General features: G+C 44.3%; 1 protein-coding gene across 1 annotated transcript; it reads right to left on the bottom strand.

Moving 5' to 3' along the window:
• Nucleotides 1–667: 667 nt before the first annotated feature.
• PKD2L1 (polycystin 2 like 1, transient receptor potential cation channel) lies at nt 668–22,516 on the bottom strand. The gene is given in 17 exon segments (XM_054206197.1): nt 668–883; nt 1,906–2,053; nt 2,842–2,978; nt 3,227–3,344; nt 3,672–3,793; nt 4,575–4,673; nt 5,359–5,479; nt 7,691–7,872; nt 8,552–8,722; nt 9,089–9,317; nt 9,684–9,908; nt 10,801–11,057; nt 12,220–12,347; nt 13,815–13,928; nt 17,771–17,933; nt 22,467–22,495; nt 22,498–22,516. Coding segments are annotated over 17 exon segments (2,478 nt in total).
• Nucleotides 22,517–26,456: the final 3,940 nt, after the last annotated feature.

Here is a 26,456-nt window from a genome sequence, read left to right as displayed (position 1 = left end):
GTATAACCAGAAGTCTGTTCCCTAACACTCAGACCTCGGACTCTAACAATAACAACGACTTTTCCAGGAGATATTTCAGATCTCCTCCCAACTACACTGGAAGTCAACTCTCATTTTATTGATCCTGCGCTAGTATCCTCTTTCCACAAAGTCTGAATCTAAGGTACAGAGAGGGTTACCAAAGTGTTCTGGAAACAAACTACAACAGAACAAAACTGCTGGTAACTATCTAGACACAAATAACTAAATTTCTCCTTTCCATCTCACACTAGTGATTGTATTCAGCTTTGTTTACATGATTAACACGTCTTTGTCCTGAAGACAATTGTGTGTGTTGGGAACAAGTTGCAATGTGCCATTCTGGACCCAAGTGTTCAAAGAGTCCTGGGGTCTTTGCATCTTGGGAAAGGATAGATAAAAGACTGCATGGGCCTGTTCAGAGGCAGAAACCTAATACAACACCTAGGCCAGAGGTATGGGCGGCAGAAGTTCTAGCTCTGATATTATGCATCATTATGCTGGAAAAGAGCATCCCTGATTTTTCACATGACCAGTTTCTGGCAACAGTGGTGTCTCCGTCCGGCTGTCCAGATTACTCTAAGAGTGGGGAAACAACTGACAGTGACTTAGTACCCTGGGAGCCAAACTGGGAGCACTGGGGTCTTTGCTAGAAGCACACATCAGACTGTGGCTGGATGTTCTTGGACACCTGAGACGCCGGCACGCTTGACCTGGGCAAGATGGGGCAGACCCCATTTTGGGAAGAGTTGCCACTCAGGTTGTTTCCCCGTACACGTTCCATCCCCCAGCTTTCTGCTTCTTCTTTCCCCAGCTGGTCTAGGCTCTGGGGGAGCAGCAGCTCTTCCTGACTGGGTTCTTCCTCCTGTTAACCAGAAAAGAGAGTGACCTGCGTTGTTAGCAAGCTACCAAGAAGTCTAGCAACACTCTAGGAGAGAGACAAGGTGTGCACGATACCTAAATATTTTCCTGCATTCTTCCAGAAATTAGTACAACCTGCCTGTCTATTAAAGATCCAATATGGTGTTTGCTGCAATGCACCGGTGAATGTACATTCAAGCATTAGACAGATGAGGAGTCATCCCTTTTCGCCCTCTACAAGAACATTCACAGAAATCCTGGGGCAAAGCAAATCTGTGAATGAACACTTGAATAATCTTTCAGGCATGTTTACATGAGAAGTAGGACCTTCCAAACTACTCTTTCAGATGGGAAGGGATCACAAAACTCTGCAAAAGAAAGAGACTCCTTTCTGACTCAGCTAGGTCACTGTGTGCTGTTGGACTACTCTCGTTATGGGAGCCACAAAATCATGAAGTAATGACATGGCTCCCACATGCCTTGCTGCCTTTGACTTTAAAGCTGAAGATACAAAATATGCTGGTTGATTAAATACAGGCAGTCTTTGGCAAAAGTTGCAAGTCTGCATTGAGACGCTATGGGCACACCGCTAACAGCCTTCCACCTCATGTGCGATAAGTAATCCACAGACAAGATGTTAATACCACAGTCCACAACGCTGTCATGAGCTGCTCTTGCTGGGAAGGACAATATGATCTTTTTTGACATCTGCAGATATGCAGGTGCAAAGAAACTGAAGACAAGTGAATTGCATCCACTGCCACAGGAATAAGCTTGTCCTCAGGGGAGCTGGAAGGTGTGTTTAAGGGTACCATGGTTAACCGAGGGGACATGAAAGCAAGGAGCTTTTTGTCACTGTGCTTGAACAGAAGAGGCTTGATCACACAAAATGCTGACCCTGCCCAACCCTTTTGGTCCTATGTCAATGGGGACTGTCAAAGCAAAGATGATATCAGGTCCGTTCACATAACAGGGCTGGTCACCTACCCTGAAGCTGGTTCAAATGCATGGTGGAACGCTACCAACCTTGCTAACATTATCCAGTGGCTTGCCCAACAGGTCCTTCCTCTTCAGATTATTTCTTTCCAGCACATCTAGCTTGTTCACCACTGCATCAATCTTGGAGCCAATGCTGTTTATGGACTGTTCCAGCTGCAGCACACGTTGCAGGAGGCTGGGGGAAACATGGAGAGCATTTGCAAGCTTTTTGTTGTGATGAACTGCAGCATTTGCAGCAGACATCTTATGGACAATGAGACCTCAAACAGGTGTGAATGTTTCACATCAGAGAACTGATTCATACCCACTGAAGACGTAAATCCCTGCTACGCTCTATTTTCACCTGTAATCAGTGATTCTGCTTAGGATGAGTCCCAACGAGTTTGGATCACAGTCCAGCCACAATATAATCCTATTATTAAATATTGCACCTGCCTCTCCTTTCATATGGCCCTATGTGGATTTCTCAGTATTTCTCAGTAGCAGAATCAGGGTCTCCTGATTCTCTGTGCTGTGTTTATCCCATGCTCCTCCTGTGGGAGAAACAGCCAAGTGTTATTCTCAGACCTGGAGGATGAAGGCCAACTAGGCTATAAACCAAGGATATTTATTCCCACAGGACCTTCTGTGAAGGTATCGACTTCCCTTGGCCCAGTTATTTGGGCTACCTTCTGACCTGAAACACGACAGCATGTTGCCTGTGGCCAGCTGACAGCTGCAGAGGTTATTCAAGAGTCAGAAAGCAAAATTTCTTAACCCAATCTTTTACAGGAACAAGCAAACTACAAGAACCATCCCAGTTCTCTCTTGACCTGCTCATTTTCACGTGGGCAAGATAAAAAGGAACAAGATCTTACTGAAACTGCTCAGCACCAGTGTAAACAGTTATATCAGGGAAGGAAGGAGCAGGGAATCAGACCCCTCGTTTGCAGAGGAATTAAACTATTGCCAGCACAAACATACACTTGGAACTCTTCTTTGGAGACCCAGATGGCCTTATTGGCATGGTTATTCTTTGCTTCCACGTAGGTCAGATTCTCATCCAGGTTGTTGTCACTATAGGATTTCCCCAAATTTTCAATCTCTGTATTCAGAGCAACCTAGAAGGTAGATAAAGAAATTCCTGCAAAACTGACTACTAACTCTGTGTCAGTTTCACTGCAAATAACACACAGCTTCACAGGCACTCATATACCCAGCTGCTCTCCAGGCAGATTTGGAGCTGTATTTGAGTTGCCTGCTTAATTTATACCACAAACCCAAAGATTCCTGAGGCCACTTTGGAGTGATCTCTAACAAATGGAGGGCTTCTTTCCTTGACCCCTTTTTATTTTATTTTTTTTTTTACCCTTTTTGCCTCTAGATCATGCTTCATCTGCTGCTGCTCCTCTTCATCCAGGATGTGGTTGCCATCTCTGTCGAACTTGGAGAAGGCTGCTGTGATCTCATGGTCTGCATGGCCCAGTCTGCAAAACAGTAGACAGAGAAAGCTCAAGCCACTGAATTACACTGTTAGGCTCTAACAGAGCAGGAGCACCCCTTTTGAAATCAGTGTATTGTTTCCTCCTGCCAGTGACAAACCTAAACATCCCAAATGGGAAAGAGATAGTAACACAAACCCATTTAGAACAGGAGATTAAACATGCGAGGAAAGGTGATAACTATTTTTTTGCGTCTTACATCGCCCGGATCTGAGCTTACTGCTCTCCTGGTCTTGAAAATCAGATAATTTAAATTACCTGTATGACCAAGAGAAAGGGACAAGTGGGCATCCCTCAAGCTGGCTCACTTACTCCTTCAAGCTGTTCTTGAAGTCTTCAAAGTCCAGTTCTTTCGTTCCATTCTGTAGTGCTTTCTGCACATCGGAAATCCGCTCCTTCTTCAGCTTCAGCCTCATGAGCGTCCGGTTGTAGCTCTGTTACCGAAGGTGCAAACATACACACAGTCATGCGGGCAGAGCAGTGAAAACTAGGGCAGAGTGGACAATGCAATATGGGCAAGCAGATGCTGACTAATACAGGAAGATTTTGAGCTTTCCAGAAGCAAAAATACAACACTGCTGAATGGGCCCAATCTCTAAACTGGGATCACTCCTTCAAAGCGACACCAACATAGTAGCCAGAGTCTCCCTGACAAAGTTTGCCCTCTGCTTTTCTCCTCCCGACTCTCCCTTTATCTGAGGTCCCAGTCATCATCTGCTTAAGATAATGTTTCAAATACCATTCTTTGCAGAATATTGGTCCCACAGCACAGCGAGCTGTGAACTTCCAGGATCTTATCTGGAATTTGACCATTGCAAATCCACATGTAACCCACCAGATTTGCATCACTGTAACACGCTCAGCTCAGCAGAGTCGAACCTGCCGCTTTATTGATCAAAGTACACTATATCAAAGACTGAAAGATCTTTGTCTAGAGACTGTCCTGGAAAGTAAAGTCTCTGAGAAACACTACTAGCATGATCAAGCAACAGGATTCTCCCAACTCCTGCTTTCTCATCTCCCTTCCCAAAGGATCTGTGAGCTTGATCTATCCCAGAAGGAAACTGTGACTCCTGTTGCTACTGTGTGCACGAAGGTGGTGGATCTTGAGTTGGAAACCACTTTTTTTCCTCTAGTGAATTCCACATAAGTCAGGGTCTTCCAGAAGATGTTTCTGGATTTATCTAAAAAGTATCAGCTTTCGCTATTCATCACCTGCTTCAAGATGTCTGAGAGCTGCAGCTCATCCTTCTGGCTTGAAAGTTCTTCCTTGACTTCTGAGTAGGTATCATTGATGATGGCCAGAAACATGTTCTAGAAAAAGGAGAAGAAAATAGATGAATTAGCCTGAGATATCTTGCCTGCTTCAACAGCTGAGGCAGCAAGAGACTGGCATAGATGTGCAGGGTGCAGTTAAAAAAGGAGCTCTTTCCACATGGGGTATCTCCCAGGCAAATGAAAGTGGGTGAAGGGAAAGCCAACTTCAGCCACACAGTGCTTTCCCACCAGGGAGGAGGTCCTTGCAGCTAAAGGTGGATGAAGGTACATTTGTTCCCAGCTCAAACACCATCTCTGGTAGCCTCTCTTGCAAGATCTTTGGTTGGATTTGGATTCCTGGCACTAGGTGTTTAACCTGGTCATTATGCATCCCTCTGCATTCAATGCCTAGCAAGCCAGAGACTGCCCCCTGTGCTCTGTTGCCTGCCTACTACAGAGCAGCTGAACGGACCCCCTTGAATTCAGCTACATCAGTGGTATTCCCAGTCAGTCTTAGTCTTCACCTGAAATGATGCGACTATGGCCCTCAATCGCCCTGATGACCAAATCCGCAATTGCAGTGTATTCTTTGTCTTCTTTGGTCTATTTGCACTGCAAAGCTATTGTAACAGAAACTTCCTATCTCTCTAGGGGTTTGCACTGCACCTGATCCCCATGTTATCAGGAGGGGTCTCTCAAACACTGCTGTCAATATAGAGGCAAGGAAGGCTTTCTTGCTTACCAGGAGCACAAAGAAAACAAAAAACACATAGGTGACGAAGTAAATAGGCCCAAGGACCCTGTTGGCATTGTCAATGGAATTGTAGTCAAAATCACCAAGAATGATCCGAAACTGGGTGAAGCTGGAAGAGAGGAAGAGCACAAGGTCACACAACAGCACATACATTTATCCTACCTCCTCAGACAGTCCTGAGGTGAACCCTGAACCTGCCTGCAGCCCAGATGGTCACAGGCACAAGCCAGAGCAGGGTCTAAGTCACTTAGTCTGACTGGTGAGCTAAATGTATCCATAGTATTCCAGGGGTGAATGGAGCTGATCTGGTTGGAGCAAGAGCTGGCTGGAAAGTAAAACACGGTTTCCACACAAATTTCTGGTTCTAAGTGTGGTTTGGTCTAAACAGGAGTTAAAAACATAAACAAAAGAAAAACTGAATTCTCCCTTATAAAAGCATTTGACTCACTGAAGGCTTCTCTTGCAAGAGTTCATGAGACTGGAGCGGATGTTAGTACTGGCGGGTGCTCTTTAACCTTTTGCAATCCGTAGCCCCGATAATGAAGCAAGTTTAAGTCTATTGATCAGAAGTTTGCTTATCTCAGTTACCTCTTATAGACACCTCGAAGACAGGACCTGGATGCCAGAGGCCTGTGGAACACAGGCTGAAAACCCCTGCTGTAGCAGGTACCTCCCTTAACATCGCGCGTTGCCCGAGCAGGCCTGTGGACTGAAGGATTGTCTGAGATTGGGTATCTTAACTCACTTCCCCAGCACCCCCTTCTGTGGGTGATCATCCACCCACTGGTCATCCCCCATCTCAGGTATCTTGATACATTATCAGTGGGACTTCTCTGGAAATTTAATCCATGAAATGACCCTTGTAAAAAAAAAAAAAATCTTCCAAATAAAAAATGAAAGAAATAAAGGAGAAAAAAACCAAAAACAAACCAGACAGAAAGAGACTGTGAAGCCATGTACAGGGAAAAGGACCTTGAGAGCCCAGAGCCTGAAAATCCTGTCTGAGAAATACAAAGCTCCATTTCAGGTTCTTTACATTTGGAGTATTTAGGGAGCTGGGAATGTTTTCTCGGCCTAAGGAAGAGGGATATGTCATTGCTTCCTCTTCTTTGTTTAAATGGTCCTAATTCAGTGATATTGAAATATCTCCTTCCAGTAAGAAATTATTTTTACCTCATTTGCTTTGAAAATGTCTACTTAATCTTATTTCGACTATTATACAGCATATTTTAGAAAACTTCATGCTGAATTTGTACTAACATATTATATGACTACCAACTTTCAGAAATGAAGTACAGCTGCTATCTTATCAAAATCAGATATATTTATAAAAAATATAAATATCAACTTTCTGCTTTTTCATTTCAGTGTTTAAAGCTATCGTCTTGATAAGACAAACGCATTACTTCTGCTTTTCCCTGTGAAAACCCTGTAGCAGCAAACAGTATTCCTTCCAAATCTTTGTTTGAATTAAAGTGCACTATCTGATGAAAAACAGAAACGTTTTCATGCAGCTGTTGTGCAGACACTGAAATGATGTGATCAGCAAGTGTATTTGAAAGCCAGAGAATTTCAAAACTCCGAAGCTTCAATTATTAAAAAAATTCCTCTTCCTTATTAAAAAAAAAACCAAACCCAACTACCAACACACTCAGCCTACCTCATAACACTTGTCTTGAGCTATTTAGTTCTTACCACCAGAATTACAGCAAAGTTTAACCTAACTAGGCCTAAAGCCATCTGCTGGTGTATGAAAAACACAAATTTGCCAAGGTCTCAGTGACCATCAGACAGCACCATTCTACAACCCTTATAGACCCACAGCAGGTGAGAAGGTAACAGAAGGTCCTGCAGAACAGAAACTGCATTATTGGCTGAGATATGATTCTTTTCTGCAGAAAGGCGTTAAGCCACTCTGCATATTGAGTACCCTTGGTGTGCCTGACAACCTCACAAGCAAAAGATGTCTACACTCCAGCAAACGGAAACTTCTCACTAAATGCTCCCATGAAAGGCTGTGATTTCCATTGAATTGTAGGGCTGCAAGGAGTCTCAAAGTCTGGTAGGATCAGCTATTCACGTCCTTACTGATAAACACTGACAACCAGAAATCTCCCTGTAACCCTCAATTTTCTTACTGCATTCTTTTGTCCATGAAGATGTCACAGCTGGAGCAACTTATTAACCGTTATGGTTTTATTACAATGACATACAACAGGTGTCTGATTGACATTCAGATTTGCAGTTGGGGAGAGATTGGAAAGTAGTTAAAATTCTTTTGATGAAATGATGAAAACATGGTTCTGACTTATACACTTACATGCATTTAACAAAGGTACTGAAGTTTTCCACTTGTGTCCCAAAAAGAAGGTAACCCAGCTGGGCATAGGCAAAGAAGACAATGAAGAACATAATGGCAAAGCCCAGGATATCCTTGGCACAACGTGCCAGTGTGGAGGAGAGCTGGGTCATTGTTTTGTTAAAGCTAATGTACTTGAATATCTGCAAGAAGAAAGAACAGAGACAAAGTTAGGTCAAACCATCAGCTAGGTCAGTCTCTCATATATACGGGTATGCTTACTAAGACAAAAGGTTCACTATAGTACCAAAGCACTGAGAAGACAGCCAGGCTAGGGGAACGGTGGCTTAGCATTGAGGATATTTGTCATAGGTGCCCCACCATCTTCCTGTGGGATCATAAACATCATCATAAGGATGAATTTCTTGAGGCTAATGAGGACCCCCAAGTACAGCATGGCTTTCTGCCATGCCAAGACGCTTTGGTTGAAATGCGAAGGCCATGCCAACAGATGAGTTATTTCCAGTTGCTGGGTGGCCATCAGGAAAGAAAAGCATTGGTTTGCCAGATTATCCTCCAAAACACTAAAATAGTACGGGATGGACAAAGTTACATTGTACTCAGCATTTTCTAAAACCACTTTTACAACACGTCTGAGCTCATCTCCCTGTGTGTTATCTCCAAATAACTGGCCTCAGAATGCAGGGTGAAAAGTTGTCTGGATCTACTGCAAAACAGAGCATACGACTTCGAGGAAAATCCTTCTCTGTTATATAGCTGTTACCCTCATTCACTCAGAGGGATGGAAGAGTCACCCCCGAGCTATCTAGAGGAAGAGGTCTGAGACTGGAGGCCTGGCACCTCCCAGACCTCCTACAATACCTTGATCCAAGCAAAGAATAAGTTGACTGCATTCATATTGTTGTACTGTGTCTGCCAGAATGCCAGGAACTCAAAGTCTGCGTAGGTGTCGGGGTGTTTCAGCAACTCTCCCAACAGTCTGTTCACCTCAATGGTGCGAAAGATGTGAAACCCAATAGCGACGATGGAGAGCTGTGAAGAGGAAGAGTCTGATGTGACCGCTGTGCCTATGCTTTCCACAGATATTTAAGTGTCACAGTTCCTTGGTATCACGCTTCACTACTGCAGTCTACTGGTGGGGGATGGAAATAAGGTCTTAATGCACTGAACCATGCCCTGACTTCACAGTCTCTCAGGCATCTCTAAGAAAAGAAATTTCTCCTAACAGCTGATGAAAGACCATGTGTCCATTTACTCTGCTAGTTCACTTTTCTATTGTAGCAAAAGGCGTGCCAGCTCTTGCCTTATGTAGACCAGTTTCCCCATTCCTCCATTTATTTTTGTTCTTATACCTCTCTGCCATTGCTCCCTCAAAAAAAAGAGTGCAAGGATCCTCACCAGGATGACAACCACATCCAAGATGTTCCAGATGCTGGTGAAGTACTGAAGCTTGTGGATACGCAGCTCCAAAATCTCCTCCACCACATAGTAGAAAATGAAGACACAGAAGACAATTTCACAGGCAACAATGAAGAAGTCCCATGTGCTAACATATCGTATAAGCTTGACTGTCCGGATTTGCCAGGAGGGAATGGCACCACCAGTGGCTGGAAACTCAACCACTAACCTTGAAGAGGACAAGAAAACTCTGATAATTACAAATAAGGGGATTAACTCTTAGATAATTTTGAGAGGCATCAAACCTGAGCATGAGCTACACACCGAACCATAAGTGGAAGAGGTGTGTGTGTGTTTATTTACACAGCTTTATCTCTGCTGCTTCATTGCCCACAACAGGAAAGGGTGAAAGGTGAAGAGCAGTGCGATTGGTTATATCAAGAAGACCAAGTCTTCTTACTCATCTATGTAACGTCTACTGACACCACTCAGTCTTAACCCCCTGGTGGGCCATATTAAAATATTATATTTTAAGAAACTGTGGCATTGAGGAAGAAGCAAGAGGCAGAAGAACTTTCAGTGGGACTTCGCTTACCTCAGGACACAGAACAGATTGATATTTGCATTATACACAGAGAAATCAATGAAGACAACTCGTGTCCCCCGATCCAGCCACAACTTCTCCTTCAAGACTTGCAGGGCTTCAGCACTCTCTTCTCTGGTCAAATTGAGGTCTATGAAGTATCCTCCCCCACTGTAACTGGTTAGCCTTCCCCAGTGAGATGAGCCACCCAGCTCCTCCTCAGAATGGTACCTCCACCTGAAACGGACAGGCCACAAGCAAAGGCATCACCATCCCAGACTTAGATATGACCTTGTAGCCAGGAGAAATTAGACTAGATCTTCAAGGGACAGAGCAGTTTTTAATTAAAGAGTTAGCACTTAGTTCCTATTCCAGATCTGAGCCTTCATTATTGACAGATTTCTGATCAGACAGAGTTCTTCATTATTGACAGATTTCTGATCCGGTGCTTCCCAGCAGTGACACAGCATGACCTGCAAGACTGTGGAGGGAAAATTCTGCAGGTTCATTGGCTATGCCACAGTCTTGTTTGTGTGGAGGTTACTGCCAGGATCTGCTGGATTGCCTTCTACCACGTTGCACAAAACCCTCTGCTTGGAAAACACTTGCACTTATATTTCCTTATGAACAATAGCTTCTCATTGACAGACCAAGACTCGTGCGACAAGCAAAGAGTTATTAAACTGCAGCTGTCTCACATTATTGTAGAGAAATATGTTTTCAAGATGAAAGAGATGCACTCCCTTCTCACTGGCTCCTCAAATCCAGGAGGGAAGCAGATAGCATCCTCCATTAGATAGATCTGGTCCCAGAGGTCTCTATTTATCCTCACTCTCTTACAAATAAACAACAATCTCTACCTAATTTCCCACTCATTTCTCATAGCTTTCCCAACAGGTCCCACTCTGCCACTCATTCTGTTGTGCTTTTCCTCGAAGAGACACTTGGCCTTATTGAGAGACAAAAGGACTTGCTGCTGGTGACTGCATGGGGAATTCCAGCCTTATGTGAAAAACTCAATCCTGGCATCCTGTGTCTCAGCAGATTTTATTTTAACTAGAAGAGCGCAATTAAAAAAAAAAAAAAAATCACAGATTTTCTAATCCTGAACAGCAAAAGATATACTTACGCCGTTCCATTGATGAGTCCAAAGGATACCTTTTCCTCCTTGTCTTCTGAGTATACATCATAGCAGCCTGAGATTTCCTCCTTGAAATCATCATGGACCACACAGGAATTGTTCTTCACCTTCAGCTGTCGCATGCGTGGGACACCCAGCAGCAGGTTCTCATAATAGATGTATGACTGGGTGCCGTGTGCTGCTAGGGAATCATTGTTGTACCACTTTGTCCAGTAAAGATTATCCAGAAGGGGGCCTTGTGCATACTGCAAGAGAGGGAGAGCAGAACAATTTCTTTATAGCCCACACCTCAGAGGAATTCTCTTAACCTGGGCTTGAGATAGTAAGACCTGACCCACCCCTCTCTACTCCCCAAGATGGAAATCAGTAGAGGCTTGTGTTGGATATATGCTAAGGACAGGAAAGACCTGGGCTGGTGGAGCCACACAGTGGAATAGGGATGCTGGGCAGCAGGGGGTTCTTGGCTCCTCACAGGTCTGTAATACGGTTGCTGCACCCCGTTGTGCTAATGAAGAGACAAGGGCTCTGCAAGCCTCTTTGCCCCTTCTGCTTCAGTGAACACAAGTCTCAAGGAATTGTCCTGGCTTGAGGTGTGAATTATGAAAAGGGGGTGTGCCCGTGGCCTGGAAACAGTGGGGGAAAAACAATAGTGCCATAGTTCATTTTACTTTTTTAATACGGCAGCAAAAGACAAAGCTAACTGACGGACAATTTCTGGCTGACTGTCAGAGATAAGCGGTAGCAATATCTCAACAACGTTCACCGTGGCTCATATTACTCCTTCACCAGTTCTTTGACAGAAATGTGTTAGACCCTAGACATCTTTTCCTCTCTTTGTTCTCTTTGATAAAAGTCAGTGCAAATTTTCATCCAGCTTCTTCATGAAGAATCTATAGATCAGCCCAGCGCAGGCATGAATTACAGGCAGGTTAAGTATGCTGTTCCCGCAACTGCCTGTGAAAATGGACGTAAGCTTATTACCAACACACCAGCATGAAGACATTGGACTGTAGGATTCAAAGCCATTTCTACCATCAGGAAACCTGTAGTAAGTCACTTGGCTGGTATTTCCTATCTATGCACTGAGCATCAATATCATAGCAATTTCTTTTTGTTATGTCCTGCCTGTCTAGCTGGCAAGTTTCTGGGGCATGGACTCTTCTGGGCAGACACACCATTTAGCCTTGCCAGTATTCTGGCCACAATGCTCAGAGGGAAAAATTACATCTTAAATCTGTGGATATTTCACACGCAAGCGATATTGTAACTATTGCTAGTAGCTGGCGAAAGCCTGTGGCAGCAAAATGCCTTGCTGAAAGCACTAGGTAACACATTCAGAGGGAACTTAATATCCCAGTCTAGATGAGATTTCCAGGGCTCCCCATGCCAGGCCAGACTTGTACTCACCACCCAGAAGTCAGCCATGCTGCCGATGGACTGGAAGGAGACACGGCCGTCCGAAGAGGTTTGCAGGAAGAGCTCAGACATCACTTTGGTGTAGTAATAGGCATTGGAACTTGTCATTCCGTATGTCACTAAGAGAAGAGACAAGAGGAGGATCCTGCCTTATAACTGAATATTGGAGACTGATATAAATATACATACATATATATATTTAAAAAATATATATTATATATAATATATATAAATAAATATACATATTTTATATAATATATAAATATATATATTTTATATATATATAAAAAAATATATTTTTTTTCATTTTCTGTGTAGTTTATACTATCACAGATAAGCTGAGCAAAGCACAAGACAAGAAACCTTGGGAATTCTAATCATATTACTTTCTGCTTTCTTAGGGATTTACAAACTTATCTGTCGCATGTTCCAGAATTTCAACTGTCAGACTGACAGACTATACAAGTTTAAAAGCCAGAGAAGACCGTTGGATGATGCAACTGAACATCCTAAGTAACAATTATTTCCTCACACAAAATTTCTGAAAGAAGTTTTCTTTCTCAGAATGAAGTCCATGATCTGTATTTTGAAGTTCTGATTCAAATCCATAAAGGTATAGAGACCACCCCATTTTCCCAAGTGGAAAGCTCCAGTTAAGTTCCCATTTATCAATAAACTCAAACAGGAGCAGGCTCTAACTTCCCTGAACATGTTGTTTCAACTTCCCAGTGCTCCTTCCTGCAGAAAAGCATCCATCATGGTGATCACTGAGAACACGTCCTGCTGTTGAAAGGGTACCATGAAAATAAAGCAGCTGACATTCAAGACACCCCACCACCACCACTTCTGGATGAGTCAGTGTGTGACCACACGTACGTCTGTGTGCGTGTCTTGGTTCTTTAGGAACAGTGGCTGAAGTGCTGTCTCCCTGGGCCAGTGTGATAGTACCTCAGGTTGGTATTGTCTGTCTATCTCTCCTGCCATAGGATCCATGAAATATAATCCTCTTCACTGTCCCATGCCACAGGTGCTCATTTGTGATAATGAATGAACCTTCCCAAAAAACAAACAGCCATTGTTCTACCCACACAAAGTCCATTAGCATTCAGCACAGGGACGCATTAAATCCACCCAAGAACAACAGTGTGAGCTGCCATCTGCTTTATCACCTCAGCCACCCCTCCAGTCCCCGAGGGGAAAAATCTCTCTGAATCCTTTGTCTTTGATCCCAGGAAGTTTCTAGAGCTGCTCTCTGGGTCTTGAATATTTGCTGTGAAACCAAGAAAAGGCCCTCAGCAGATTCATGCAGGACTGTGGAATCAATGTTGAGAATTGATAACGTGGATCAAAAAATACCACTTAAACCTAACGAATATAAATTAGGTCTAGAGCAATAGTTAGTTATTTTATTTCTGTGTGCAGCAGCTGTTCTGTATGTTAATGACACACCTGGCTTGCTGCAGTGAGTGCACATACAATAAATTTAACATCTACAAAAGAGTGAGAAAGTCTAATAATAAAACTTCACATTATTCCTCTGATGCTGCACACAGAAAAGACACCTGAGACATACGACAGCCACTTACGTAGACAGATGTCCACCAAGAACACAATATAGACTAGCAGCTCTCGCAGTGTGGTCTTCACATAAAGCTCTCTGTTCTCAGCTGTGTTCTCAGTCAGTGTAGTGCCCCACAGACCTGTTGGGTGTAGAGAAGAAATTGGAGAGTTTTGATGGCCATTCTCAAAGGCCATGTGAGGAGTTGAAATCCCATTCCCAAAGAACACTGTTGGGAGTTGGATTTTTGCCATTTTTCAAAGCAAAACCACTTTTCAATTCAAAACTTGACTAAGAGTTGTAAAAATGTGTTAAATAACCCCTAAAAAGAACCACTCCCGCATGTACAAAAGATTTGGGGCTGACCAAAACTGAAATATGCTGGCTTTCTTATTTCGCTAAATCACTTCGTTTTCTGTTTGAGTTCAGTATGGACTGATCTTTTCCTGTCTGTTTTTCAGCTTACTCTTGACAGAAATTCAGTCTTTGTCAAAAGTACTTTCGAAACCACAAAATTTCATCTCAGTCATCCGTGTGCCAGCAGCTGACCTTCTGATAGGACTTCTGTAGCAGAACTGCATCTGATGTTAGCTTTACAACTATTCGTTCTTTAGTGTAGGTTGAACCACCAGGCCCCAAATATTTGTCCCTTGCTTACCTAAAAACTCTTGCAGATTTCTTGTAGATCACGAGACTCAATCAAATAACCCAACTCAATATTTTCAGCGTAAAATTTAGAGCCACATTATCTTCAAGATGTCTATCAATGGAGCTCTGCTGACTTCAATACAGTTATGCCAATCGCACCAGCTAGTGATCTGATTTCTTCACGCAGTGAAAGCAACTCATTAAGCATCACCAGGTTTGATCAAAAAGAGAGAAACACTTCCTTTTAAAGCAGCCTTGATATTTTGGGTTTGATGAACCGCCTGATACCATTAATGTATTTATTTGTTCTTTTTGTAATGGCTTTCTGCTGTGATTTCCGAAATGCTCCTGAAGTTGAAAGGCATAAGTACTTCCACTTGAAAGCCTAGTGATGGAAGCCATGTCAATAATACCCATAGTCTTGCTACTTTCTGCAGCTCCTACGGAGCTCAGTCCTGATGCCCATCCCAGTAATACACAACAATCATCTTCCTGCGAGCCAGGATCAAAGCTGATCAAAGGCCACACATTTGAAGTCATCTCTGGCAGAGGACAAAGCACTTTTTTCGTTGGAGCAAGCAAAAGTGGTATAGTGGTCTGTGCACGTTTACTCCTGTCCTTTCGATAGCTCTTTGGCATCTCAACAGATTAGAGAGCTTTCTGCACCATAGTGACTGTTGCAGCATCCACCCTCACTCCTGGACAGACAAACCAGTAGCCTGTTTTGGATATGCCAGACCAGCAATAGAAATGAGAGCCTGGAAAAGTTCTGGCATGTGGTCTATACAGGAATCTCCACAGTGGAGAAAAACAAGGGGAAACAACCCAACCATCTGTTCAGGTCACTTTTAAATTACCCCCTTCATCTCTAGATATGACTACATCACAATCTTTTAAGAGGTTTATTTGTTTTTCCACAAGGCAGGGAGTCCCTAATATCCACATGTTGGGAACAGAAGCACAGACTTTCTTTGCTTTGGAATAGAAGTGCACTTAGGAACATCTAAATTCAGGGACACTCAAATACCCTTGAAAACTTGGTTTGGAGACTTGCCCAAAATTATACCTGAAGGACCATGAGGCTAGTTCAGTACCCTTTCAGATTGCATCCAGTAATTGTAAAACTATATCAGTTGAAGTTTGGTTTCAGCTGTTTCCTTAGGAAACATGCCATGTAAATATACCACTTCATACATGAAGCATGTCCCCATCTGTGTCTCCTTTGGCACCACCTACCCCCTTGAGGATGGAGATGTTTTGGACATGACATTTGGAGTAGAAGGATACTCAAGACTAGAAGCCATACAGGCTTCCATATGGCATCTTGCTACTCACAAGGCAGAGCAAAGAAAAAAATCTCAGAATCTAGAAAACAGGCAATCAATGCAATTCACTTGTAATTCTTACCTTCCTGCTAGTAACAAGTTCCTGGTAAGAATTAATGGCAACATCTACATTATCTTCCAAGGCTGCTTTTAAACCAGACTTGTGACCCCGGTGAGTGACTAGCTCACGGTCTCAGCTACAGCTGCAGATCCTCTTCCAAAGCTGAGTGTCCCTCACTGGCCACCGTGCCACTCAGATACCCAGCAAAGTTTGTCTGTAGGCTGGCCATGAAACAGCTGAGGTGGCAGGAGGCAGGCAGGAACAAGGACACAGAGTTGCTTGGACACAGTTTGGAGAGGACCAGTCCTGAGCAGTGGCACTGGGAGCAGTAGCTACTCACTGGTAGTGCAGCCTGGTGGCTGGTGAGGACAAGAATAGAACTCAATAAGCCAACTTTGACCAATATCCCCGAAGACCTAAGGACATGTAATCCCAAAGAATAGTTTTTAAGAAAAAAATCCCACAAACTCTCCTTGGGTAAGTGGCTTATCTTTATTACCTCCATTTTCCATGTGAGACCCTAAGGTGATTAAACGGAAGGGGAGGGGGAGAACCAGCAATATTTGGAGAGGCAATGAAAAATAATGACCACCTATTAAAGACGCAAAGGAAGGATGCAAATTCTTCAAGGAAAAAGTCCCCACCTCTGTGAGGCTGATAGAGGCCTTTCTTCTGGCTGCACTGGCCTTTGGATATCATCTTCCCAGCTCTGGTCTGTCCTACAGCCCTATTTACCACCCTTGCTGGCAGGACACACTGCTGGAACAGCCATAGAAGAAGGGAATGCTGTAGCATCCTGACAGGCATTTTCATTTGCATCCTCCATTTTCAACCCTGGCATCTCACAAATGGAATTTTGATGTTAAAGTATAGATTTGTTTTTCCTTCTTAAGTTTCAAACAACGTCTAGAAGAAAGGATATCAGAATAAAACAGGTAAATGATACAGTCTGACTGAGCAATCTGCAGTTACCCACCAAGCCCACCCAGCACTGCTCCTTGGCCAGGAGAAACCTCTAATGCCTCAGCTCTGGCTTCCATGCGAATTAATAGTGTTAGACTATTGTCTAACTGCAATGAGAAGTAAGAAAGATTTGATCATAGAGGGGCTGTGCAATTCAGGACCAGGCTATGCTGTTATTCACTCACGCGCACTGTTAGAGGGTACAGCTCAGAAAGATTCTTGCCTTCCAAGTCAGGAAGAAAAGACACACTGGCAAGAAAATAATAATTTCCACAAGAAATACAGTTTCTTGCTTTGTCTTCCCTGTTTTTACAGTATTAGGACTTTATGCCTTCTATAAGAAACTGTTCAACAAATGCTCTTGCCCAGGGCTGTATCATTAGAGGAGACCCCACTTGCTCCCAGGTTTTTGATTGCCTCTGAATAAGCCTACATAATATTTCATTCCCCTTTGCCTTTTAAACTGGAAACTAGCACCTTTTTCTTTCAGTTGTCTCCAAGCAAAGTCTTGTTTGATATATTCCTGTTATCCTCTGCATTTTAGTCCTGACAGAGATAAATTTTCTCTCATGGATATCAGTTCTTAAGTTATGGTAACACAGTGGCCACAAAGGCACACAAAGGCAGAATAGTCTCATCACCAGAGTGGTGGCTACTGTGGACCCAGGACACCTAATCTCTGCCAACAGATTCACTGCATGACCCTGAGAACACCACTAAATCTCCCTGTATGTCCCGCCTTGTGGTGGGACATAGGTAACAGGACAGACCCTGGAGCTACAGCAAGGCACACAGAATGAGGATGCTCCCTCCAGATCAGCCAAAGATGATCTCTGGAGTAATGCTAGTCTATGTTGAGCGGGTTCCTGGACTACACAGATATTACGGGGTTTCTACCTTCTGCATCCCCATCCTCACACCCTCCCAATACCATTGTTCTTTCCCAAGGGCTAGTAAACCCTTTCTAGTGAGATATCAGAGCTTTACCTCGGATGCCTCTGAAGATGTAGAAACAGCACTTGAGGAAAGGACTTGTCTTCCCATCCACAGCTTTGCTGTGCTCTTCCTGGTAGGACAGAGGATCCCCCACCTCTTCAAAGTTCTCATAGGGATTCTCCAGGATGGACTTGGGGTTGTAGATGGCTCGAATCTTCAAGGAAGTAGAGGGAGAGCCATTGTAAACAGGATTATCCCAAGCCTTCTTCCCCACTGCCTTCAGTTCATGCTCCTCTGAGGCTCGAAAGTGGCTCTCGGCTCTGTTGTTTACGTGAGACGAGCTCATGGCTAGCCACTGCCAGCAGAAGTACTTTTAAATTGGAATTGTGAAGATTGCCTGCCCAGGCTGGAGTTGTGAGCTAGCAGAGAGGGAATCGGGCAATGCCAAACAGCTTATCTGCCTCAGCGATGCAGAAGAGGGTGCACCACCAGCTTCCCACAGATAGCGCACATCCTCTCTCTCCTTTATACCAGCTCAGCTGGTGACACCTATCAGAGGGGTGGCACTACCCGTTGTTAGGAGCCACCGTCAGCCCTATTATTCCAGCGGTCCTGGGAACACCGACAAGTCCAGGAGACTTTCTTTGCTTTCTAAGGGAGGTAACAGACCCAGATACCATGGTGGGAAGGGGAGGCTGCTAGGAGACGGCCCCTGAGTTGAGGGGGGAGGCAAGAGGAGGAGGCGGCTGGTGAAGCTGCTTCAGCTCCAGGTGAAGCTCCGGCGGGGCGCAGCCGGGGCTGGGAGCCGTGGCGGGACCCGGGCAAGCGCCGCCGGGGAGCGGGGCCGGACGGGGAGCCTTCGCTCCAGGGGTCGGGGAAGTTTCGAGTTTCAAATAGAAGCAGCGAAGAGCGGAGCCGGCAGCAGCGCAGCACCGGCGTCACCAGGTGGCGCCGGCAGCTCGCCACGGGCGAGTGCCTGCACTCGGGCTCGGAGGCACTGCGATTCCTTAGCCCAGCATTGCGGGTGCTTCAGGAAGAAGCTGGGTTTTGGCCTAAAACGTGATCCCGGTCAGCGTTTCCAGAGCATCCTCTTTGCTGTCTCATTGTTAAAAGCAGGAGCGAAGAACAGGGGTAAACTTCTGGTGTTGGCTTTGGAAACCAGGGGCTGGACTCCTCTGCTTTTGCAGAATTTCCATAAGCCCTGCAGCACCGGCTAGCCCTGAGGCAAACCTGAGAAAACACAGAGTTATACCAGGCAAAACTGGAAATAATAATACCTAGGGGTTGCCAGAATCCCCCCTACTCCCCAGCCAGCAGGAAGAAGTATCCCCAGGCCCCAGAGGTGCTGGAGGCCTGAGTGCACCCCTGGAGAGGAGGATCAGGTGGTGCCTTAGCCCTGGGATAATAGGCTTCTGTCTTGGGGATGAGATGACAAACGAGCGTATAGCCTGAGCCTGGTCCTTGCTCAGGTCTGAATACATAAGTTGGAAGAGATGCTTCTCCACAGGTACTGGTAGCTATTTTTCCTGACATTACCCAGAGATACAACATGACTCTTGCACCTGTAGGACCACAGGGCAAGAGCGGTTTTTCTGGACTATAATGTTCATATAGGTGATGCCAGACACCGAGTAGCTGCTTGAACAGTGAGGCAAGACCTAATACTCATAGGGCATTAAGAAGGCAACAGCTTGCAATTTCAGTAGCAGGCTGGAGATCTGGGCTGGATCCTGGAGTAAATTTGGTATTATTAGTGCATGTCGTTTTTTATTGCTCCCCAGCAAAACGAGAGTGATGGAGGGGAGTCATGGGGTGGATGGACGGAAAGCATTTGCAGAGCTCTCTTGCAGCTGAAACGCAGAGGGATGAGACCTCAGTGAAGGGTCACATGCCAGAGCTGGGCCTCCAGTCACACCCCTGGGGCCGTACAGCAGATATCCCTGCCCATGCACAAGCAGCACGGCTTATGGCGCAGAGCTGCTGCTTTTGGGGAGCATGCGGGTTTTTCCGCAGTGCCTCTCTCACTGCCTGTGGCACAGCACCATGTCACACCACATGGCATCCTTCAGGGCCCAGGTGCATTGCAGACCGGCCTTCTCGTTGGCTCAGCCACAGAGCAGGTGGTGAGAGGGGAGACCTTGACTTTCTGTGTCAAAAGACTTGCCGGGGGAAAAAGGGTGAGACTGGCCAGTTTGTAGTTCCCCGGGTCTTCCTTTTTTCCCCCCTTTTTAAAAATGGGAGTTAAGTTTCCCCTTTTCCAGTCAGTAGGAACTTCACCAGACTGCCACAACTTCTCAGATATGATGGAGAATGGCTTAGCAACTTCACCACCGGTTCCCTAAGGACCTGTGAATATACCTCATTAGTTTCCATGGCACCTTCAGGTTCCTCAGATGGTCTTGAGCCTGGTCTTCTCCTACAGTGGGTGGTTCTTCATTCTCCCCATCCCTCCCTGCCTTTGCCTTCTGCAACTTGGCTGGTGTGGCTAGAGCACTTGCTGGTGAAGACTGAGTTAAAAATATCATTGAGTACCTCAGCCTTCTCCATATCCCGGGTAACTGGGTGTCCCATTTCCTTCCAGAGAGGGCCCATTTTCCTTAGTCTTCCTTTTATCACTGGTGTACCTGTAGAAGCTTTTCTTGTTGCCCTTGTCCTCCCTGGCCAGATTTAATTCTATCTGTGCTTTAGCTTTTCTAACCTGATCCCTGGCTGCTCAGACAATTTCTCTGTGCTCCTCCCAGGCTACCTGTCCTTGCTTACACCCTCTGTAGGCTTCCTTTTTGTGTTTGAGTTTGTCCAGGAGCTTCTTGTTGAAGCATTTGGGTTTTTTTTGTTTTGTTCAAACATGTCTGTGTCACCTGATTTTGAACAGCCTAACACAAGACAGAACAAAGAGCATCCTATAATTAAAGAAATGCACGTAGTGCTTTGCAGGCAGGCTGGGCTGACTCATTCATTTACGCAGGTCTGTTAAGGTCCTTTTCAGCCAATAAACTGGAACCATACTGTTAGTGCCCGCTTCGGTTTCGGAGGGTGCTCTGGGTGGGGCTCGAGTTGTCTATCTGGCTTGCAAAATGGTACAAGGATCTCCTTGCTAGGAGGCAGGATATGTATTTGCATAGGAAGCTGCCTTGTTTTACACTAGATGGTGCAGGGAGAATATGACTCAAGCCTTAGGACCCCATAAATCACCATGCTATGTGTTGCCCTCTGTGGTGTTTGCTGTAAAACCCTGTGGAGCACCAGTATTTGCTGGCTGAGGAGCCACACATGTCTGATGGCACCTTTCAGCACTTACTTCACATACTTATTCCTTCCAGTGCCTTGGGCCTTATTCACAACCTTTCATTCTTGTGAAAACCAGCCAACAGAATTTCTCTTCTCCATTCTCTTCCCCCCCCACCCCCTGCCCCCCCCACGATGAGGTCCGTTTTTCAGCAGGCCTAGAAGAAACCTTTCAGAGATACCCAGGGAGGGCTGGTTCTAAAATCAGAAGCCACCATCACAGTGGGATTCAGCATGTTAGGATAAGACAAAGGAGCGCAGCCCCAGAAGTTTTCCTGTCAAGAAATTCCTTAAAATATGATATGTATCAGAGCGGTTCCCGGACCGATCGCTCATTCACTGCACAGAGAGGTTCCCCAGGGAGAAGGGCTGTCAGCAGAACTGCTCACACACAGCCACAGATGAACAAGAAATAAGCATATGCATTCACGGTACAGGAACTCTGGGGTTGCTGCTCTTTTTTTTTTACTGGCTTCTTTCTAGAAGTCAGTACTGATGCTCTGAGGGAAGCCTGGAAATTTGTCCTGAGGCAGAAGCAAGGACCAGGAAAGAGCACAGTAAGTGTTCTGTGGTATAAAAAGCCACCACGAGGAAGAGATAATTTGTTCATTGTGACCACAGGGAAGGAGATTTAATTTAGACACTGACGGAAGCCACTGAGCAGGTGAGAGGAAGAAAGCTGTGGAAGAGTACACCCAGGGAGAGGATACATTCCCTGCTGCTGCAGAACATTGTTATGAATAGGCTAGGTGAAAGTCTCTTCGATAAGGAGAGAGAGGGGAGGGTGACAGGAAGGAATTTTAAAGTTAATGACAAGATTTCATCTATTGGAAATCATGTGATAAGAGGAGAAAGGGAGAAGAGTTACATTTTAAAAAGCCAACAAGTAACCTTAATCACTGTATATTGTTTGTATAGTATTGTCAGTGCTCTGACTTCATTTAAATTGCTGATTCAAATGGCTAATTGAAACAGTGTTTAACATCAAGAAAAATATCCAATTTATCTTGAGGTACGCACACACACACAAACACCCCCCCTACAATTTTCCATCAAGATCCCCACAAACTAAGAGCTGTAGAGCCACTACTAATGAGCAGCACTAAGTAGGACAAAATATAAAGATACCGTCTACTAAGTAACACTGCTATCACCAAAAAGACAGTCTGTAAGATCAAGGACTACCCTTCATTATACTGCCATAGTTCAGAAACAACAGGCCTGCTTCTGAGTGCATAAACCCTCCTTCAGGCTCCTGGAAATCTTCTGACCAAAAAAATTAAAATAAAAAAAAAAAAGGCTTGCATTTCTAAAAATATGTTTTTCCCCAATGATGTCTTCTCACCTAATAAAATCTATTGCCTTTCCCCACACCCCATGTCTTTTTTATAGCAATAACTCAGCTCACCAATAGCTATAACGACTCCGCTGCTGTAACATGGTTAAATCCAACAGCACTTGCCCATAGTTCAGCAGCAGCTGGGCAGGTGTGCAACTCTGGACGCTCTGCATCCTTCAGAAATAGTTCTCCAATTATCCTGTGCAAAGACCTCCAGAAACAGGACAATGTGGCAGTGGGAGAAGGAACACACGTGCCAGGTATACGCCCAGTGCTCGTGGCTGTTTTAGCAATCGCTATGTGAATTTGCAAACACTCAGCGTGCATTGCCATGAGCCTGTAACCAGTCTCTTCACCTGATCCAAATCTGCCCTTTTTCACCAGCTCGGCACAGGGTTGCGAGCTGATCTGACTGGGGTAACATCGATGTTTCCTCCCAGTGGCATCATAGAGTTTGGCTTACTTATGTTTGCAATTATGGGTATTGCCCCTCAAAGGCTCTCAGGGAAATGGACATCACAGCACTTGAAGGGTAGGCACGCAGGAGCTTTTGCAGGTTTTCTGTGATTTGTTTGTTTGTTTTTAACTGTTCTTCTATATAGCTAATCTATAGTGCTTATATGGTATGAATAAATCTACCCTGCTTCTTCACAGGAGTCACCAATTTTGCTTTACAGTGATTGAATCTCCTATAAAAAAAAAGGGCCAACAACCTTCTGCATAGCAAAGGATAAAAGAAAGCATCTAAATAATCCAAATAACAATTAAAAACATATTAGCAGTAGGTTCCTTCAAATATTCACTATGAAGTTAGTTGTGGCATGACCATTATATTTGTAACTGTTTTACAGGAGAAATATGAGGCACAGCTAATTTTGCCATTAATGCGTAACACGATGATCACACGATACATGGGTGCTGAACTCAGGTAGAAGGCCCTTGTGAAGGAATATGAGGCTGCCTATGCAGAGCCAAAATAAAAATCCTTTTCAAACAATCCAAATTTTTAAAAAAGCTACAAGTACTATAAAGCAGAGAAAAGAGGAGTAAATGTATATATGACACAATTAGACAGTTCTTTAGTTTCATGACATGCTCTTTTCCTAAAAAAAAAAGAAAAAAAGAAAAAATAAACAAACAAAAACCCCAAGTGTCTGATGGAGTAGATATCCTAGATAGCAAGCAAGTTATGCAGCAAGTATGGTCCCTGTTAAGTGTCAACATTAGATTCATCCACTTTAGTGGCAAGTGTAAGGCCTTACTATACATAGTACACTGGGAGGGAATTAATCACAGTAAAACACTCAAAGGCAACAACATGGTAGATTTGATTTAATGTTCATTAAAAGGACACATGCCTGTTGCCTCTCTTCCAGTTTAGCTAGGACAAGCTTGAATACCTCTATTAATTCTAATTAAAATAATGTGATATGAATTAAATGGAGAAAAAAAAACTTTATTTTGACACTGTGCAATACAGTTTAAAACATAATTTAGGAAACAGACAAAGTGGCACATTTAACTCAATCTTCCTGGAGAACTCACCATCCCTGCGTGAGACGTTATTGCCCACCTTGGCACACTTTCTCTGGAATGTGTGGAGGTTCAAGCTTGCCACGGGTCACTCCAGTGGTAACACTGCGGCCGTGCACAGTGACCCTCAGCACAGCCAGGGAGCAGGAAAACATCTACAGCTGCTAGCTGGATCTTGAGTTTTAGGGTCGCTTGCAAAAGCCATTAGCTGTCATTAGCTGTCCGCACCAATCCAACTGCACCACACAGGCAAAGTTAATTCTGCCCTCTACCCTACACCTCACTTGTACCTGTCCAACCAACAGCTTTCCAAGATCTACCTTCAAACCATCCATATTTCACCCTTTCACACTAAATTTCTCTCCTGCTCTCTCTACACCATCTCATAGATAAGCCTTCACAAACTAATCCATTCGTTCTGCAATAATACTCTGACATCAACAAATGCCTACAAGAAGGCTTCCATGATAACACTCCAACGTCAACAAGCTCTAGCATGAGAAATTTTACTTTCTCCTTAAGTTTCTACCTTACACTAACCACTGACAAACACACACTGTCCTCACCAAAGCCAAACGCCGCAACAGCTAGTGCCAAATTAAAATCGCATGTGCAGTGCAATGTTGTAGGTGTGAGTTAATGCAGAGCTGGACTTGGAAGTTGCAGAGCATACACCCTATAGTTTAATACGGCATTTTACTGGGGAATCTGTGTTCTCCCTGGGATTAGTGTATCAGCAGAAGATGTTCAAAGGCAAGACAGGAATGGCTTTCCAGGTCTCTGAAGCTGAGAGCAATAAATTTTACCTGTGTTGTGGCACAGGATCTTCTTGTCCACTTGCTTCTCTATCCAAACAGGTGCTGCAGGAGATAGACAGATAAAAATATTTAGGACAGGATTAACAACATCAACATCCCTGTCCCCAAGCTTGCAGACATCCTAGGATGCCTTCCACACTACCGGTTAAGGTAGTCTAAAGGACAAGATGGTCACAGATGCTGAAATAGTTACAATAGGGAAGACGTGAGATGAAACCTACCACAAATCACGTAACTAGCAAAAAGGGTCCCATTTACTGGTTGCTGTGGCAAGCATACATACCTGGAGACAACATCCCACTCAAATCCTTAGCGTAAGCAGAAGAGAGCACCAAAGAGTTCATGAATTCCCCAAAACAGCAGTATCAAACCGTGAATTAGAACTACAAAGCATTTGGATTTCATGGTTAGAAAATAAAAGTTCAATCAGTTAATAAAGGGCAGACACTTGTTGAGATACTGAAGGCAAATCTATTTGCCAGACCTAAGAGGACAGCCTCTCCAGGAGCTCACCAGCCACTGCTGAAGCACCCCCAAGGGGAAATTTTTTCTCCAATAGAGATGATGCTGGGACACCAGTTACAGACTAACTAACCCTCTGTGCTGAGCAGGACTGGAAGCTCAGCTCTGAAGGTCCTCACTTCCCCACTCCTACACCCTTGCTGGAGCACCAAGACTGAAGTGTTCATCTCTATAACCAGCTCCTATCTGGATTTTGACCATTCCATTTAGTTTTATTCCTGGAGCATAATAATCATCGCAGGGGTTTAAGGTTTCCCAGACGTCTCATTCTTGAGAAGCCTCGTACAACAAAGTTATAGCACTACACAATATATTATAGTCACTCTTTGCTGCAACTGAAACAAAAAATACACAGCCATGGATAAGTAATTCTACTCCAGAGTCCCCATTTTGTTATTTATGGTGCTATGTTCATTCTATTGGTCATAATCCATTTTCAGCAAGCTCCCATGCAGCTTATACACAAGCATTTGGTTCCCATTCCCAGACAACGTGAGCTGAGCTAGAGCTGGTGGTTATCCCCAGGGAGCGCATCAGGGTGAGAGGAGGGGAAAATAGTGGTGGCATTACTAATCAACTGCTAAATATCAGAAGAAAAAAACCTGACTTCCAGGCAGAATACTTTGGTGACAATTAAGCTGTTTATACTACATTTGGAAATTTTTCACAGCACAGTGTATTAACATGTCTTTACTTTTCATTTAAACCAAGTCTTTTTTGACTATCTCCATTTTAGCATCAAATGAGTGGATTTACTCTGTGTTTGAATCACTTGATACCATTTTCATTTTAAGAACACGCAGAAGCTAAGACAGACAACCCTCTCATGAGGGACCTGTTGAAGAACTGACACAAAAGGTGAAAGCTGCCATCTGCCAACCAAGAGGTAGAAACACCCTCGGTCAGTAAGCAGCCTTATGTGTCTCCAATCCATAAAGACAAATCTACCTGAAGAGGAGGAGAAGGTGGAGAAGGATCGGAGTGCATCTTAGACAAGCACAGGTTGAAATTGAGCTTGTTAGAAGAAACTTGCTACTGTATTGTACAACTTAGCAAGAAGTCTCCATAAACGTTTGTATGTGTATAAATATATATTTACTAACACATATTTCCTAACACACTGGAGAGCTCTCTTGCATTCATGTACCCATGCAGTGGCCCTCAATGAGGATTTCACTGGCTGGCTGAAAACTCACAGGGAATGGCATGTGCAACTCCAGCTGAGTGGAAAGAAGCAGGT

Source organism: Rissa tridactyla, chromosome 6, assembly GCF_028500815.1.
Source record: "Rissa tridactyla isolate bRisTri1 chromosome 6, bRisTri1.patW.cur.20221130, whole genome shotgun sequence".
NCBI lineage: Eukaryota > Metazoa > Chordata > Aves > Charadriiformes > Laridae > Rissa > Rissa tridactyla.
This window is presented reverse-complemented; position numbering and strand designations above follow the sequence as displayed.